The sequence below is a fragment of the Merops nubicus genome, unplaced genomic scaffold (genome assembly GCF_000691845.1).
Source record: "Merops nubicus isolate BGI_N331 unplaced genomic scaffold, ASM69184v1 scaffold19444, whole genome shotgun sequence".
Taxonomy (NCBI): Eukaryota; Metazoa; Chordata; class Aves; order Coraciiformes; family Meropidae; genus Merops; species Merops nubicus.
Window position 1 is genome coordinate 22,113 of NW_008606435.1, and position 17,198 is coordinate 39,310.

The 17,198-nt window shown below is 45.0% G+C and overlaps 1 protein-coding gene across 1 annotated transcript; it reads right to left on the reverse strand.

Annotated features, from left to right (window-relative positions):
• Window positions 1-1,724: 1,724 nt before the first annotated feature.
• On the reverse strand, window positions 1,725-16,388 carry LOC103772320 (cystine/glutamate transporter-like). The gene is made up of 12 exons (XM_008939648.1): window positions 16,193-16,388; window positions 13,327-13,453; window positions 12,510-12,625; window positions 11,702-11,827; window positions 9,151-9,250; window positions 9,017-9,061; window positions 8,706-8,829; window positions 8,299-8,402; window positions 6,433-6,529; window positions 5,488-5,637; window positions 2,757-2,931; window positions 1,725-1,865 (listed from the first exon to the last, which is right to left on the reverse strand). The coding sequence occupies exons 1-12, from the start codon at window positions 16,386-16,388 to the stop codon at window positions 1,801-1,803; spliced, it is 1,425 nt and encodes a 474-aa protein (XP_008937896.1). The 3' UTR covers window positions 1,725-1,800.
• Window positions 16,389-17,198: the final 810 nt, after the last annotated feature.

Here is a 17,198-nt window from a genome sequence, read left to right on the forward strand (position 1 = left end):
GTACCTGAGGGGGTGAACTCAGGCTGTGCTGGGGTGATGGGGCTCACCTGGTTCTGCAAGGTCTTCTGCAGGTTGCTTCCTAGCCACCCACATCAGGTCCCAGCCACAGGGTGCTGCATGAAGGTGTGCCAGGGGTTTGACTTCAGCGAAGCCTGCCGTGAGGGAGAACCCACTCGTGTCTGGGAGCCTGGAAACGTTTCCAGATCTCACTTGAAAACACACGATCATTTAAAGCCAGTACCTTCTCTTGTGGGTTGTGATGGTTTTCCCAGTAAGACTGGATTTCCTGTTGAACAATGTCCAGCAGCTTGTAAATTAAACTGCAGGAGGGGAGGGGGGAACCGAGCCCAGCAACCACACTGCTGTTAGCCCAGCTTAATTTAGCACTGGAATGGGAAGAAATCGTAACAAGAATAATTCTCAATTGCTTTGGAAAAAAACCCCATGATTTATTTCCAAATCTTGATAGTGAATTTTACAAGTTTCAGTAGATTGCATTGGGTTTGTAAATGGTACTTCGGTTTTACTCCAAGTACATAACTGCTTCATACAAAAGATTAAAAATGCTCTGCATTCTGCTATTCTTCTCTCCAGCAGTCATTAGAGGAGCAGACTATTTCCTATCCTTTAGGAAAAAATTATCAATTAAGGGATTGGAAACAGCTAATTGCTGTTTTATCTGGACATAGCATTGCCACATTAATAATGTAAACCAAAGTAATGCAGGAACGGAAGCCTTCTTACGTCAACAGTTCAAATGAACATTTACACATCGATTCAGCAAGTCATTTGACAGCAGATTTCAAGTTAAAGCTCTGACATGAAGTCTATCATGTCTTCTTACAGTACCAAAAGATGCACTTACTCAGGAATCTGTCCGAGTCTCTTCAGTGGTCTTGTTAACTAAAGGAGAAATTGCATTTCACTGGAGTTGGGCCAAAATCTGAATGTTCAGCTTTGATGGTAGTATCAAGTGAGGAGTGGAACTGAGGAGTTGGGGGAAGGTTGAAGGTCTGTTTTGTCATACTCCTGTTGATATTTGGCTGATTTTTTTTAATGTTTTTGTACATTTTGAAATGACATTCCAGAAAAATAAAACTCAAAACTGAAATATTATTTCAAAGCAAAATGAACTTATTCTGCTTATACAATAACCAAAACAAAACATTCTGACTTGACTTTGTTAATATTTGAATTTCAAAGGGTTTTCAAATATTTTCTTATTAACCTGAATCTACACTTTCTGGTGAATGAAATTTTATCTCCCTGCTTCCTTCTTTCCACTTCATCTACCTTATTTGTAATTTGCCCTCCCCACCTGTTTCACCTCGTAATGCTTGTCCACAGCATGGCTACTACAACACTTCAGTTTGAAACCTGCATTTGTGTTCCATGCATTGGACTCTAAGTTCTGCAACATGCTCCTTTCCACTATTTGCCAAGTTAAGAAATTAAAAAAATAGTGTATGTATATATATATAAACACAGAGTATTTTACTGAAGATTGGACTAGGCTGCAAAATTAGGATCTTGGTTTCAAAGACACACTACAGGCAAAAGCAAGTTCATTTCAGAGAACTAGATTGTTCTGCTAAAAAAGAGAAGGCCAGAAACAGATCTGACATGCTCATCCCAATCCCAACTGGCAAGCTTAGGAACACTTGCAGCAAGGTTTTGGTTCAGACTCATCCTCATTTGCCACGATTGAAATTAGAGCATGGCCTGCTTTTGGTAGAATCAAAAGTATCAGAAACAGAATAAAGTAGGTTTTATCTTCTCCTGTGAGTTCTGATGGTTTTCTCAGTAAGTCTTGATTTCTTGTTGGACTACTTCCAGCAGTAACTGTAGTTTGTGTGTAAGATAATCTGAAAGAGGGCAAAAAAAGTAAGAAAGTTTAGTCCAGAGGAAACCTGGAGATATGGCTGAGAAATCAGAACTGATGGTTGGAGCACTTTGTTAGCAGATCAGTCTGCTTCCTTACTTGCTGCACGATGTCTTCTATTCAGCGGTTACTGATACACATCAGCCCAATATCAGATCAAAAGAAAACAAGATGTAGGACTGAAATTGTAAATTAAACTCAAAACTGAGCTCTTGTTTCCGAGATTATCATGTGACCAGGGCTACACCCAAAGGAAATCTGTGCTAAACATTGCATGCAGTGGAGATGTATTTCATGTCTACCCAAAACCACCCTGGCCTCTTCACCAAATAGACAGCTCTTGGGCAGCACTGTCTTTTCCTATGGTTTTCTTCCCAGCCTTTCAGAAAGTATGTTTGTGCACACAAAATTACAGTGTCTGCCTGTCAGTCTCTCCATTCTAACTTTTGATCTTGTCAGACAAATTTGACTGAGAAGCAGTGATCCAAAAGACATGAGAAAGTTTAGTAGAAACCAAGGCTGAGGTGCAAAAGCAATACTCCCTGTTCCCCCTGTTAGTAGACCTCAGCTCCGCCTTTTTTTTTTAAAAAAAAAAGCATTAAGCTGGCTTATCAGTACCTTCACAAGCCAGGCAGACAGAAACCATGCCTGGCTGTCAACCACCCACAGCACAGCCTACCCCTCATCTCTTCGGATGCAGAGGCTGATTCTTGGGAAAGCCATTGAAGGGGTGCCAGGGGTAATGATTTAGGTTTCATGAGATCTGCTGGTTCACAGAGCAATTTGCACTAGAGATGAGCCCTGAGAAGAAACCAACATCCCCATCCCTGAGCCTGTCTAGCTCTAGAATACTGAACCTCAAATGCATACTTACAAAACGGGCTACGGCAATGACTTGACATTTGCCTGTGGATTATGAGGTAGTAGACTGGAAAACCGCTTAAAACCATGATGCATCCGATGCTGATGTTCACAGGGTCTGAGTAGAAAGACATTGCCACTGTGAAGAGGCAGATGATGGTAAAAGAGACAGGAATAAACAGGGGAACCTGCAAAAAAAAAAGAGTGCAGAAGACTCTCAGGCAAAACTGATGGCTGTAGCAAATCAGCCTCCATGTGTGCCAGCACACACTGTATTCACTTCTCCATCTTAGAGAAGATGAGGAAAACCATACAGCTGCACGGCTGCACTCACAGTAGACTCCTGTGCAATCGCTTGCAAAAAAAGTAGAACACAAAGAACAAAAATTGACTCACACCAACTTTGGTCCCCAGTGTGCCCTGTGAGGGGCTTGTCTCCTATATCCCTGTGCATCAAAGCGTAAACCTCGCCTGCAACTGGAAGCCAAGCAGGAGGAAAAGTCACCTACGTGTCCCTGCTCTCTGTATGTACTCCTCCTGCACACGCACGTACACATGTACCTACTTGCCACCTGTGGCAACTGATGGTGGAAAATCCGGAGCCAAGAGTAGAAGCAGCACTTTGAGTCAAAGTATTTGTTAGTTATAAAACTCATGACTCATTTTGACCTGCTACCAGCTTGCCTGAGACTTATAGTGGCCCAAAAAGGATAAAATAGACTCCCTACCTCCATAGCACCTGCATCAAGAGCATGAACTTCAACAACACCCCAGTGAAAGACCAAAGCAGCAGTCAGCACTTCAGCCTTAACCTGTCGGATGAACCAATTCATCTAGGTTATTTGGTCACTAAATCATAAGAATACATTCAATAATAAAACTATGAAACATTCCCTCAGTCTTTGAATTCAGCCCCAGAGAAGTTACTCCTCACCATGGCTGATAGAATGAAGGACCTGCTGGTTTCATCTAGAGTGACAATCTATTTTCCAGTAACAGAGATCCTATTTAGGATGCTGACCATGCCGAGCTGGAAAAGAACAGTTGCTCTAGTGTTGGCAGCCATACAGCCACCAAAGTTAGGTGCTCTTGCTATCTCTCCAGGAGAGCATCCACTGCCAGGCTCTCCTGTGTGCACACATTCATGCTGAACACCGGCTTGAGAGGTGTGTGAGAGGTCTGCTTCCTCCTCGTACCGGTGTTTTCTCACCATTTTTAACTCAAAATGTTATAGGAGAGAAGTACTAGCTAGCGCAAAGGCGTGTATTTTATGATTCTTGTTCTCCATAGCTAGTGGCAGAAGACAACCTGCATCTGACCACTAGAGCGCAGCACATGCCCACATCACCTGCACACACACGTTCCTTCTAGGAGATAATGGAATTTGGTCTTCAAGTGGTTAAAAAAACAGGGGCGGGGCGGGGGAGGGGGCGGGGAATCTCAACCAAACTGATCAAAAGTGAAGCATCTCCCTCCCTTAAACTGTCTTTAGGAACAGTTAAAAGCCTAAATCACTGTCTAAAACAAAATGGGGCAAAATCTCAGCAAGTGAAGACAGCACTAGTACTATCCACTAATAAACTTTCCCTGAGAAGCTTGGTTTAAGAGAAAAAGAGAAAACTTGTTTAAACTCTGTTTCTGGGTGAGTACACGAGTGCAGCCAGCCAACAAACTGGGAGGCTTCAAGCTCGCTGCTAAACATGCTGTCTCCAGCAAAGACCGAAAAGAAAAACCATCCCTAACTTCACATCAGGCCTCGTGATGCTCAGGGAGGAGCCCTGGGAGCTGTGGGAAATGTTTCTGCCTCCTGAGGTTCTCGAGATTAGCCGCCCAGTGCCGGTGGCCTCAAAGGTCTCCTTCTCCTCCCCAGGAGCTGGCTGGAAGCACTGCACAGGCACGACTGCAGGCAGGAACAAACTGTGCATGCCTCGAGCACTGCCCTGGCCAAATGCTCTCTGCACGTTATCTGGCAGCAGGAAAGGTGCCCTGAGCACATGAAAGCTGCTCCAGCACCAAATCCAGCTTCCCTCACAAACACAAAGAGGATCCCAGCACTCATCAGCATGAGAAGGGCCACTCAAGGGGTCCAGCTGGATGCCAAGGAACAGCATGAGAGGACAAGGCATCCTGCACTTTGTGGCACTCAAGTATGCACTGCGCACACCCTCAGAGCCTGCAGCAGCAGTAGTTGCACACAAGCTGCTTTGCACTACACAATACTTTTGTGCCAGCAAGTGATTTCCCTGAAGTCAGGTCTGGTCCCAGGATCCCTCTGGCCACGCTCTTTTCCCCTAAGCCTGACATCCTCCTGCTTCTCAGCTAGAGCTGAGACTTATCACGGAAATAACATCCAGGCAAGGGTCCTTCCTTGGAGCCCACGAGAGATGAATGTGGGAACTGCCTTCTGCACATCTCCCTGTTCCCAGCCTGAACCTCCATGCCCTGGAGCCAGCTGCCATCTTACAGATAAAACTGGTGACACTATGTAGAACTGGCTGTGTAGGATTTACCACATCTGGCTGTTCAGGCACATCAGTCCATTTCAGGAGATCCCCAACGTGCCTTACTAAGTAATAGGGATCAAGACCCTTTAGACCTCAAAGGCAACCATGGCCACATAATACTCCAACTAAATAGAATAATAGAATAAATAGAAACAAAATAAATAGAAATAATTATTCAAATAAGAAAGAGAAATGACAAGCCTGCCCATTCCTGACTGCTCAATACATGCCATGCGTTACCTTGAACGGGCTGTGCAGCTCTGGGTGGCGGTGGCGATGGATAATGAGCCCAAGGGTGGCTAATCCTATGAAGAGCCATCGGGAAAAGCTGAAGAAGTTCATTAGATGGTAGATGTCTCCGATACAGACCATGGCAGTAACCAAAGGGAACTGAGCATTATGAAGATGAGATACAGTCATTAAAGCCTTACTATGGTCCTTGGACTAAAAAGGGTAATATGGATGACCTCCTCCAGCACCCCTGCAATCACAGGCAGCTACTCTACAGTCTCACTAATTCAGAGGTCTTTACAAAACCATGTCACACACTGAAGGCAAAAGGCCTAAGTGCACTATTCTAGTATACTACAGAAAGCACCTGTAAAAAATCTTTTCAAAATCAACAGCATCTTTGATGCTCTATATCCTAGGCAGGGCAATTAAAACCTACACTGCATGATGAAAAAAAAACTACACTGCTGGTACAAAGGCTGCCTACAAAGATACCTGCTAAGTTTTAAGCAGGTCAGCCAAGCTGCAAGAGACAGCACAGTTAGGATGGAGCTGGACCATTGCCAGAAAAAAATCCAAACATACACACTAACCAAAAAACCCAAACCCAAACCTCAGAGCACCTCTGCAAATACTTGTGCCCTGCATTTCCACCACACCTGTGATTTCAGTTTTCCAAATAGCCAGAGTCTGGCAGAGGTCTTTTCATAGCACAGTATCAAGCAGCAACTGTGGCAGATGGTAGGGACAGTACTTTTAAAAAATGTATCCAAAGTTCTAAGGCAGAGACTTCGAGGCAGTGAGCTTAGACTCCACTGCTGGCACAAGGGGACTTAATGCTTCATAGTCATTTCCAGTATTCCACCGTCTTTACTTTTCAGAGGCTTAGTGTCTCAATACCCTTTAAAACTCCTCAGCTTCTCCAGGTCATGTCACACAGCCAGATCTCCTTACCATTAACATGACAGCAGGAAGGGGTGTATGCCTTCGAATGTGGATCATGGAGAAGAGAGGAGGCCACTGTCCTTCCCTGGAAGCCACAAACAAAGTCCTAGGAAAAGACAGGGAGCCCTATGCATTAGCATCCCACATACAGATTAGAAATGAGAAGCTCAGTCACTGGAATGACCTGAGACCACACGACACTCCTCTGTCCCAGCACAGGTCTGCCTTTCACTGCACTTTTGGGACATTTAGAAGAAAAACCCAGTGTTGAGTTCCCATAGCTCTCCCAGGACCAGTTAGCTCAACGCAGTACAGAGCCCACCAGCAGGACCACTGACAACATCCCCTTGGGTGGCCCATTAGCAGAGACCTTTGGGCAAGTCCAAACTGACCATAAATGAATTCAGGCTGGAAACAGAAGCAAGAAAATTTCTAGCCATCGGAGAAGGGATTAATCTGTCCAGCAGGAAGTGGAAGGGTCACGAACTTTGATTCTTTTGTAAGAGAGGCTGGTGAGTTTATAAAAGGGATTCGTCAGTCTTGATGTCTGTATTTATGCATATATAAATATATTTAAATATGTATAGATCTAAAAATAAAGTGCAATTTCCACAAATAATAGAGGATTTTCAATCCTCTGGCCAGCCATTGGAAAATATAGTTTGGTGTACTGCTGAGAGGCCAGTTACTCACAAGACCAGCTACAAAATTACAGCAGAGAGCTCCTTGCCTCCATCCCCCCTTGGACCCATGAAAGGGCAATTAGGGAGAAGGCATTGCATTCAATTTTATAAATTTAATATCCACAAATAAACCATGCCAGAATATCAGCTGGGCTGGAGCAAGGCCCAAAGCAGCTGGGGCAGGAGTGTAAAGCTGGTTTTATTGCTGTCTCTGTGGTTTTGCAGGGGTGTGGCTGGCCAGCAGCCAGGGAGGCCCCATCGTTGTTTATATGGCCTTTATGCAGGGATTATGGTAATGGTGCCAGGATGGGGGAAAAGCCGGTGACAGGGACATGCAGAACCTCTGTGCTGCCTGGGGACTTCTTATCCTCAAAGGAAACCACTAGAGGAGCTAACGGGGAGGATTCTCTGCACCTGTATTTAATACAGGACGTCATGGTAGTAGATCAAATAACTCATTAGCTTTCATGCTATGAAACATCCTTTTCATATTAACTGATTTTTCCATTTGCAATCAAAGCTGTGAAGAAGAAGTGGCTTCAGAGTGTTCGCTCAGCTCCTCACAACCAGCACAATGTGCTTCTCTGTGAGCTCTGCTCTCTTCTCTAATTTCAAGGCTCTCATAAGGGCATGCAGTGTAGTGTACCAGTGAAGCTATCAAGATAAATGTTCCATGGAACAAAGTTTGTCTTATTGCTACAACAAGACTTGTTGAGGCTTAGCTGTTGCTTTAGGAATAGCCTGTCCCTGATAACATTTCTCTGACCTTGAAGCAAAGTCCTCGAGGGAGTGTTTGCCTTTGGCCAGAGATCCTCACAGCACAGGAATCCTGTGCCCCGCAGCAGAGCGGCTGGGTGAACCCAGTGAAAGAAGACTCGATCTCACTGAGCAGCTGCCAACATCAACAAAGCCTCTAGTTCACCAGAAATATTGACATTTCTCTTTAAACTCGCGATTTAAACTGAAGGGTTTGGGGAGAAGATAAAAATCCAAAGTTTGGACCTGGACAGAAATAGAAAGTGTAGGCTCTTAGCCAACAGCAATCATCCTGTAGTTGACATTCTGGGTGTCCATAAGTTTTCCCACAAGAGTGGTTATAATGCCATTGTGTGGGTGGGCAGTTGCACAAGTCACTGGTGCTTCCCTCTGATGTAGTAACCCAAAAGATGAAAAAAATTCTTTGGGATGTGACCTTGAAAATGTGAAGATTCCTCCATTCATGGTTCCAAAGCAGGACAGTGCAACAAGGACAGGGACCACAGAGATCAGGCTTTTGAAGGCTCGCTGCACGAAGCTCTGGAGGAACAGCAAGTGTAGCTTTAGGAACATGGTGATCTCTAGACATCAGTTTCAAAGGAAAGGAAACTTCCTCCATTGAAGGAGTAAAATATAACTCATAAATCTTGCCCTTTCTACTGTCATCTGCAGGTTGTTTTTCATTATCCCTTAAGTGAGACTAGAAGTTACTGTTACCCAATAGTCCAGAGAAACAAAAAAGCAGTAAAGCATTTTATAGAAAAACCATCCCTGAAGCCATGGCCACCCCTTCAGCATAAGCTGACACGCTGAAGGCAGATAACAACAGGGGCAATGACTCACCACAGCCACAGCAGGAGAAGCCAGAACGTCTTGCGTTCCCAGGACCGTGTAATAGGAGATGTTGGTGAGCATGTACCCCACTATTACCGTGATCACAGACACGATGACAGCCAGAGGGATGTTTCTACAAGGAAGGGGGAGAGAGGCACACAAAAACCAAGCTGTTATCCCTTATTGTGTACAGTATTACTGCAGATTGCAGCTGACATTACTTAGGTGAACCCACAAACTTATTTCCTCCCATGTTGTGTTTGGGAAAGCTGTAGTACCCCAGAGGCCAGTAATACAAGATTACTTCTTCCCGGACTTACCGTTCAGGTCTGACCAACTCTTCACGCACAAAGCTGGCCTGAAACCTGAACAGAGGGAAGAGACAGGGAGAGAGATTGAGCCATGTCTTGGACACTGGTCTGCTGCCCACGGAGGACTCTCCCGTCACACCTACCAGCCTGAATATGCGAACATGCCTGCGTAAAAAGCCAGGGGCATCTTATCCAAAACCAGTGACTGTCTGTCAAAAGCATCCTGGAAGTTTTCGGTGTGGCCTACAGAAAAGATAAACAATGGGCACAGACCATGGACAAATGGATAACAACCAGGCAAATGTCAGAGACTGGCTTCCTTCCCATGGAAGAACATCCCTTGGACTTCTTGCCCAGACTTGGAAATGGTGTTTGTGGAGTCTGAGTCCATCTACCTTGGAGCCAGATGTTCAGATTTGTCTCACTGCTTTAAATTACAGCACTGTGCTGACGCATTCACCTCACAAACAGAACATATCTGTCCCTCGTTCAGCTACAGGAGGCATTTCAGGAAGGGCAATGGCAGCAGCTGGTTCTGTTTCTGACAGAGCCTGCTGTGGGAACGGCAGATCATGGAGATGAGAGAACCCAAGATGTCTTGTCCTTTATTTAGGCCCAAAATTAATTCACCAGGTTGACCTCCCTCTTCCCCTCCCAAGCAGCTGGATGCACACTCCTCTTTGATGTGGTGCAGACAGTGAGGCGGCTAATTGGGCTCTCACTGTGCTCCCTCCTGATCCCACTGCCAGAGCACTGACCCCAGCCCCACACTGGCTGGAGCATGGGAACCGAGGCGGAGGAGGAAGCGGGAGCAGGGAGCTGGAACCACAAGCCTGGCCCTCTGCTCCAGGCACGCTCCCTGCCCACCACCTCTGCCAGCCACCGCCGCTCACCCGCAGGACCAGGAACTGTGGACAGAGAGGGCAAAGCAAACAAGATCTGACAAGAAGAGGTGTTCAGAGAGAGAGCCCATTTGACCAAGTTCCACAGTTTTCCTAAAAGTACTCTGTTTGAAATAACAATCAAAAAAACCCCAAAAAAATCCAAGTCAGGATTTTTGATGTGAACCATATTTTATCTAACTAAAAAAAAATCTGGGGAAGGAAGAAACACCTAATGGCCTCTTATTCAAAGCAAGACCAATAAAAAACACAGTCAAAGGGAGTTGTGTTTCCAATATTTTCAAATCCAAATCTCTCAAGGTTTGGTTCCACGTCTATATTCAGTTCTCTATATTGAAGTGTCTTTAAAAGTAAAAGCTGGCCTAGTTGGGCTTCACTGGGAAAGGGATGAAATGGCATGGAGTACATCGAGACAGTCAGGCCACTTCTATGGAGGTGCCTCTTCAAGGAGCCCTGTGACAAGATTTGGGTATTTTGGTTTGAAACACCGGCCCAGCAAGTCTCTAAAACAAACCTGAGGCAAAGGGAAGGTGACGGCAGAGGAAAGGACAAGAGCGTAACGAAAAAAGTGGAACAAGGCAGGGGAATCAGGAAAGCAGAATATAAAACACGGAACTGTTTTTTAAGCAAAAAAAAAAAAAAAAAAAAAAAAGGAAAACAGATTTGAAGAAAACTAAATCAAAATATGTGAGTTGGCCTATTGGGGTGTCTTTTTATGTTCTAAGATGATTCCCGATAAGTGACGGTGCATAAAGAGGATTTATTGTCTGCAATACATTAATGAGTAATTCCCAGTCCCCCATGAGTCACATTAAATACAACCTGTCATATTGAGGTCTCTCAGTGAATTCTCCCTCCAGATGTCACTGGCACTTATCCTCCTCACCAGAGGACTGGTGCCAGGGTTCCAGATTGCCATTTGAAGGCATTCGTAACAATAATGGGTCAGGGTTTCTAGCTGCAGGGCAATTCTGCAGTTCAGAAGCGCTGTCAGCCCAAGTGGATATTTGCATGTTCAAAAGAGCCAGCTCCAGAGAGCAGAATGAAACATGAACGTGGAGCCTCCTGCCTGTGCTGTATTCTCTGCAGGGGAATGTAATAGTATGAAGAGGGAGCAGGCTTCATCCCTTAAGTGGTAATGCCTTGGGCTTTTCTATAAACTGAGGCGTGGATTAAAGCCAATGCTCTCGCACCATTTCCAAAAGATACTGCTGGCAGGTGTTTTTTTCCCCAGTCTGGATCCGAGTGTGCAATCCTTCACAAGGCCATTGTAAGTTTAACCAAGTTACTGCCCATCTCAATTAAAAACCATGAGCTTAAGCCACAGAAAGGTTAGAGATGCAGTTACCAGGGCTCAGCTGAGAGCTGGTAACTCATTACACAGCTGTGACTGGCTGAGGTCACCCCAGGATGCTGTCACACGTTTCTGATGTCAATCAACTTTGTGCTGCTTTGGAAGGATTTTGAGCCATGCTGAAAACAGGACAGTCTGACACCAAAGGAAGATTGTCTGCCGAGGAAGGTGCCTGTGTGACCTCGGGCAGGCTCTCACAGCCTGAGGCACTGAGACTCGCTCAGTTTTGGAGAAAGCCCAGCTGAGCCAGGTGCCTCAGCCCCATGCAATGCTGCAGCTTAGTGCCAATTGCCCTGGTCTCAGCGCCCAGGTAATTCACACCCAGCATGAAGGCAGAGGAAGCTCCTCGAGTCCCACGCTTATCGCTAGGGATCGATAACAGCCGTGGCAGAAGGACATGTTGAGCACCCTCCCTCAGCCACGCAGCAGCACACCTACCCTCGGCCAGCAGCATCATCCCTGGCACGATGATGAGTGCAAGGGCCAGGAGTTTGACAACGGAGAGAGCCGTCTGCAGCCGGGCACTCCAGGTGACGCTCCAAGAGTTGAGGGTGAGGACCATGTCTGGAGAGGAAACCACGCTGCTACAGCTGTAGCCCATGCTCAATGCATGCAGGAAAAAACACAGCAGCACTCCCTGCTCTAGGGATGCTGGGGAGTGGATCGCATCTTTACAGAGAGGCTGCTCAGGGTGAGAGATGTCAGGAAACATTACAGGTGTGGCCCAGTGTATGGTATTTGAAGGAGAAGCTGAGTAACAGTCTTAAGAGGGACCAGGAACCTGGTTCTGTCAGGAGGTCCATGCCTGCCTAGAGGGGAGGTGTGAGTTTTCAGGCACGTCTCAGCAGCCCCTTTCACAGCAACCCCTGTGCCAGTTCATACCAGCCTGGAGCAGGCAGAACAGTTTCACAGGCTGAGTGCACTAGGCAAGGAGTCCAGAACTTTGAGCCTTATGCCCGCAACCTGGGTGGCATTTGCACAATTGTACATTAAGAGTTTCTACTCCTGTACTTGGCACGATCCCCCCCAACCTAGGGCTCCAGCTGGCCAACAAGGAGGCCCTTTCCCCTTCTTGGAGAATATAATGGTCCACAACAGAGACTTGGATCAGGAAGCTTTGGGTGACCAAGGAGGTAAGAGGGAGCCCCAATCTCACAGTTATCCCAGAAGATAACAACCCATAAGTGCCCCTGGTCCAGGGCAGAGAGGCTCAGAGAATGGCAGTCCTGTAGAAGTTGGTACTTACAGTACCCCAGGAGAGACACGAGCTTCACAGCAGGGACAGGGGCTGTGCAGGGGGCAAAAAATGGTTCCAGCATGTAGCGACCAAATGCCAAAGAAACCACAGCACTGTTGGCAGGCCTGGTGGGGAGAATAAAGCACAAACTATAGTCTGCAGATTCCCAAAAAATGGCACGATGTAAAAACTGCACAAAACTCGGGCGAGGGGGAAGTTTGCTTGTGGATTCCTGTAGAGTCTTTTTCATAGGATTTTCTCAGTAAATGGGTTAAAAATCCCATGCTGCATAAAGATTAATTCCCAACACAAAAGCAAACGTTGAGATTAATCAGACTGAGCAATGTCAGCATGGTTCATATGAACTGATTCATCTTGGTTTAAAGGAAGGACACAGGTTACTGAGAGGTCAAGACTTTCTTTTAAAGTTAAAAAATGAGTAATTTACAATTTTTAAAAAAATATTATTTAACTCAGGGCTAAGCCAGAAAGTTGTCTCCCCAGGAGAATCCAAAAAAGTTTCACAAAGAAAACAGAAGATCTGAAATATATCTGGCATATATTGTCAGTCTCTGAAAAATACCATGGCTTTTGGATGACGCCAGAGAAGAAAGATATTCTTTATTGCATTGAACGTTTGTATCTATTTACTCATTATGCCTTCTTCCTTTTATCACTGCAAAATCTTTAAAAGTTGTTCAGATTGTTTCTACTCTTTCCTTTACAAACTGCTTAGACTGTTACCTGGCGCTGTAAATTTTGGGTTTTTAAATCATCACAGCATCCAGCAAAAGGCAAACAAAACAAAACAAAAAAAATCTCTTACCTGATAGCAAAAAACTCTGCCCACAGGAATAAGAAACTTGGCAGGGGCCCTAGTGTCTCCAAAATGTATATATAATGTCCTCCAGATTTGGTGATTCTTGTTCCAAGCTCTGCATAACACAAGGCACCTGAAAAAGTTCAGGTAGAAATGCACTGAGTAAATCATCACATGGATTTTTCTCTTTTCTCTGTAACTTTCCAGAGATTGAATGAATCTGTTTTTAAAAAGCAGTGAATTAGATGAAGAAAAAGGAGTTCAGCAGAACTGCTTTTCTGTAGTTTATTGTGCTACAGTGTTTTGAAGTTAGTTTTGAAGTAATTGGCTTTTCTGTCAGAAGGAAAGTAATTCTCCATTTTCTGGTTAACTATAAAACTTTTCCACAGAAGTTATGTGGAAGGGTGTGTGATAGGAACCTTGCACTAAGCTGCATTTGACAAATGTCCTGGAGGTTTGAGTTCTCACTTCTCACAGTTAGACTGGTGAAATGGTGCTTGCAAGGCAGTTACACCAGCTCAGCTGACAGGTCATGGCTGAACTGGTCACTCCAGTCATATTTTTGATCACAGGCCATGTTCCTGTCTCCTCTTGCACGTTCACAGAAATCCCCTGCTTCATTCAAAGGCACCAGAGAGAAGACCTGGAAGGGCATCTCCTCAGAGAGGGAAGAACGGCCACCAGAGCGAAACATGGCCCTGGTTGTGCAAAGCAAGGGGAGCATCCACATGAGAGCCTCAGTCGGTCTCTTCTCACACATTCACACGAGTGCTCTGACAGACCTGGGGACTGCCTGCTCCTGCCTTGACCAGTGCCTCTGCACTTCCCTGCCCCTGCACCAGGGCACAAGGAGAAACCCTGGGAGAGGTGTGCTGGAGAGGACAGCTTAAAACTTTCCAGCAAATGGAGAGAAATCATTATGCCTATGCCTATGCCAAAACTAAAATATCCCATCTGTGTTTTCTCTATAAAACCATCCATCATGCCATTGGAACGTGCCTAAGAACGAATCTTAAGCCCTGCTGACACTGGATTCACTTGCTAGATTAAACAACTTTTGTTCACCAAAAGAAATCATAAACCACTTCTTTCCCTTGAGTACAGCTCTCCTTGCCATGGGGCTGAGCACTCTTGGGATGCAACTGTGGAGTAAGACCATCTCTAGCTGTGCTATTTACTTCTTTGCCCAGACCAAGTGGCTGTGGAGGCAGAGCACAGAGGAACCCAGAGGTGATATGGCCATGCCTCCAAGTCCTGTGGCGATCATGCCATATTTGGGTCATGCCAGTGACAAGGACCTCAATTTTTCTCTCTGTTGGCAAATTCATGCAGAATCCCCGTTCAAAGTGCTGAATACAAGCAGGCACCTCATGTCGTTTATTCCAGTGGGTCTCTCTACAGGCTTCAAGCATGTGTTTAAGTGCTGTGCTGAACTCATGCTATGGGACTTGTATAAATGCCATACTTGAAAGAAAACAGCTCAGAAGAAATCATGCCTCTAATGTACTGCAAAAAAAAAAAAAAGTGTCAAAGAAATGATCAGGTGAGGTCGATCAGGTGAGGTCATCAAGCTGATAAAAGAGAACAAACCAACAAATTTGGCTACAAAACACAGTAACTTGATAAAGAGACTCCTGAGGCTCTTCCAGCAGAGTCTACCAAAGGATGCAACAGAAAGAGAAACCTTTCCAAGCCTAGAGCTTGGGCTGTGTCATCAGCACACACGTTCCCATTTATCGCTCTCCTCAGCCAAAACAAACGCCATGCTTACCTTATATTTTAATATTTTCATTAAGCAAAAGTATATCATTTGTCAAACAACCACACATCGGCTGCAGTGTGAAATAGTGGTGGAAATACGCTAAGAGCAAGAACCACACTTGTTTCCATATTAACACTGAATGTCTCAATTTCTAAACTTGTCACAGTGCCAAAATATGGGAGTTTTTTCCAGATGGAGTTTTTCTCCTTTCTTTTGGTTATTTGGGATATTTTTCCCTAAGTTATGACAGAAGACTTTAAAGTCAGCCAATTAAAAAAATATCAGATTTCTCCCCAGAGCCAAGAGATCTTGCAGTTCTCCTAACAGCACCTTTTCAGCATTTCCAAGATAGTGATCTTATACAGTTAATGAAGCAAACTAAAAGCTATATATTTTTATCCATCATAACTTTAAGAGCTACATTACTTCAGACGAACTAGAATGAAACTCATCAAAGAGTCAACCCTTTGCCAAAACCAAGCCAAGTGTAAAACACAGAAAGCAGGACCGATCTGCTCCATCTCCTGCTCCAAGGCAGCATCAGACATACCCCAAACCATTTCTGACAGACACTCAGGCACCCACTCCTGGCTGGTGGATACTCTGCAGCTCCCCAGGCAAGCTGCTCAAGTGTTTCTCCATCCTCACCAACAGAAAGGGGATCTCTTACGGCATATTAAGACTGTCACTTCTTGCCCTTTCCACAGCATCTATGAGAAGTTCTGTACAGCCCTTGGACACACAAGTGCCATTCAGATACCTACATCTCCCTTCCACCTTATAGAATGAGTCCCCACATTTTCTCCCAGCTTTCCTGGTAGAGACCATGGCATCTCTATCTGCAGTCATTGTCACTTCTCTGCCCTGGCCTTGCACATGATTTCAGATTCACAGACCATATGTGCTGGGTTTTTCTCTGTCACTCCAGAGGAACCATCTGAACTAGAGACCCCTGGTGACCCCTCCAGGCTTGCTAAGCCTTTGTTTCTGTTGCAGCAGGAACTGAGAATTTTTGGTTTATTCTTTTCCTGACTTCTCATACATAAAAATGTTCTTGCTCCCCTTACCTCCCAGGTGCTTAAGCAAAGGCTGACAAAACTCACCACTCACCAAACATTGAGAGGAGCCCACAGGCAAACCAAACAACCAGGGAGAAACCCACGCTGCCGGAGTTTTTCAGTACTCCTTTTGGGGAGATAAAGATGCCACTGCCAACCATGCTGCCGATGAGGAGTGAGAAAGCCCTCAGCAAAGTTATCTTTTTCCTCAGAAAGACAGCCCCCTCATCTTTCTTGTCTTTCCCCATGGCTTTCTTCTAATCTCAGGGGGAAGTCATGCGTTCAGGAGCTACGATCTCTCAAGTGTCCTTGAACCTCAAGGTTCACCTGTAAGAAAAGGGAAGAGTTAGGGATTCAGGGGTCTTCTTTTCTGGACAAGACTTTTTTTTTTTTTGCAGAAACCTGTCAAGACCTGTTGAATCTTTTCCCCTCAGCTGCTGGATGCACCAACAAAACCATTGGTGCATGTAACACACGCAGTGTCATCTCTCACATCAGTACACCTCCTGAGGGGGACTGTTTTCTGTTTCGTCTGCCAAGGAGCACAAAGCATTATAAGTTGCATGCCACACTTCAGGATATGATTTCCAGATTCAACTTTGATGCCCAGAGTGGAACTGGCCAGGATATGATTAATTTAATGGAATGTAATTTGGGGGAACGTTGATATCATTGATAACTTTGGCAGAAAGCAGATTTCAAGCTGCAAACCTAATAGAATTGGGTTTTGGATTTGATTTTTGGTTTGGTGGTTTGCTTGTTTGTTTGTTTGTTTTTTGGTGTTTTTTGTTGTTGTTGTTTGGTTGGGTTTTTTTGAAGAGCAAAGAGCTCTGTTAGTTATGGTATACTGATGAGTCCAGCTTTCTTAACTTCCTATCCATTCTTCCTGAATGAACGAACTCTGATTTTGTCACTTCATTTTATCAGTGTCAAGCCTTTTTGCTATCAGACTATTGAAAAGTCAGGAATAAGTACTGTTTACAATCACAAAGAGCATAGTCATTATCAGACAATGTTTCTTCTATTAATATCAAAACTTTTCTTGGTAATAACATCAG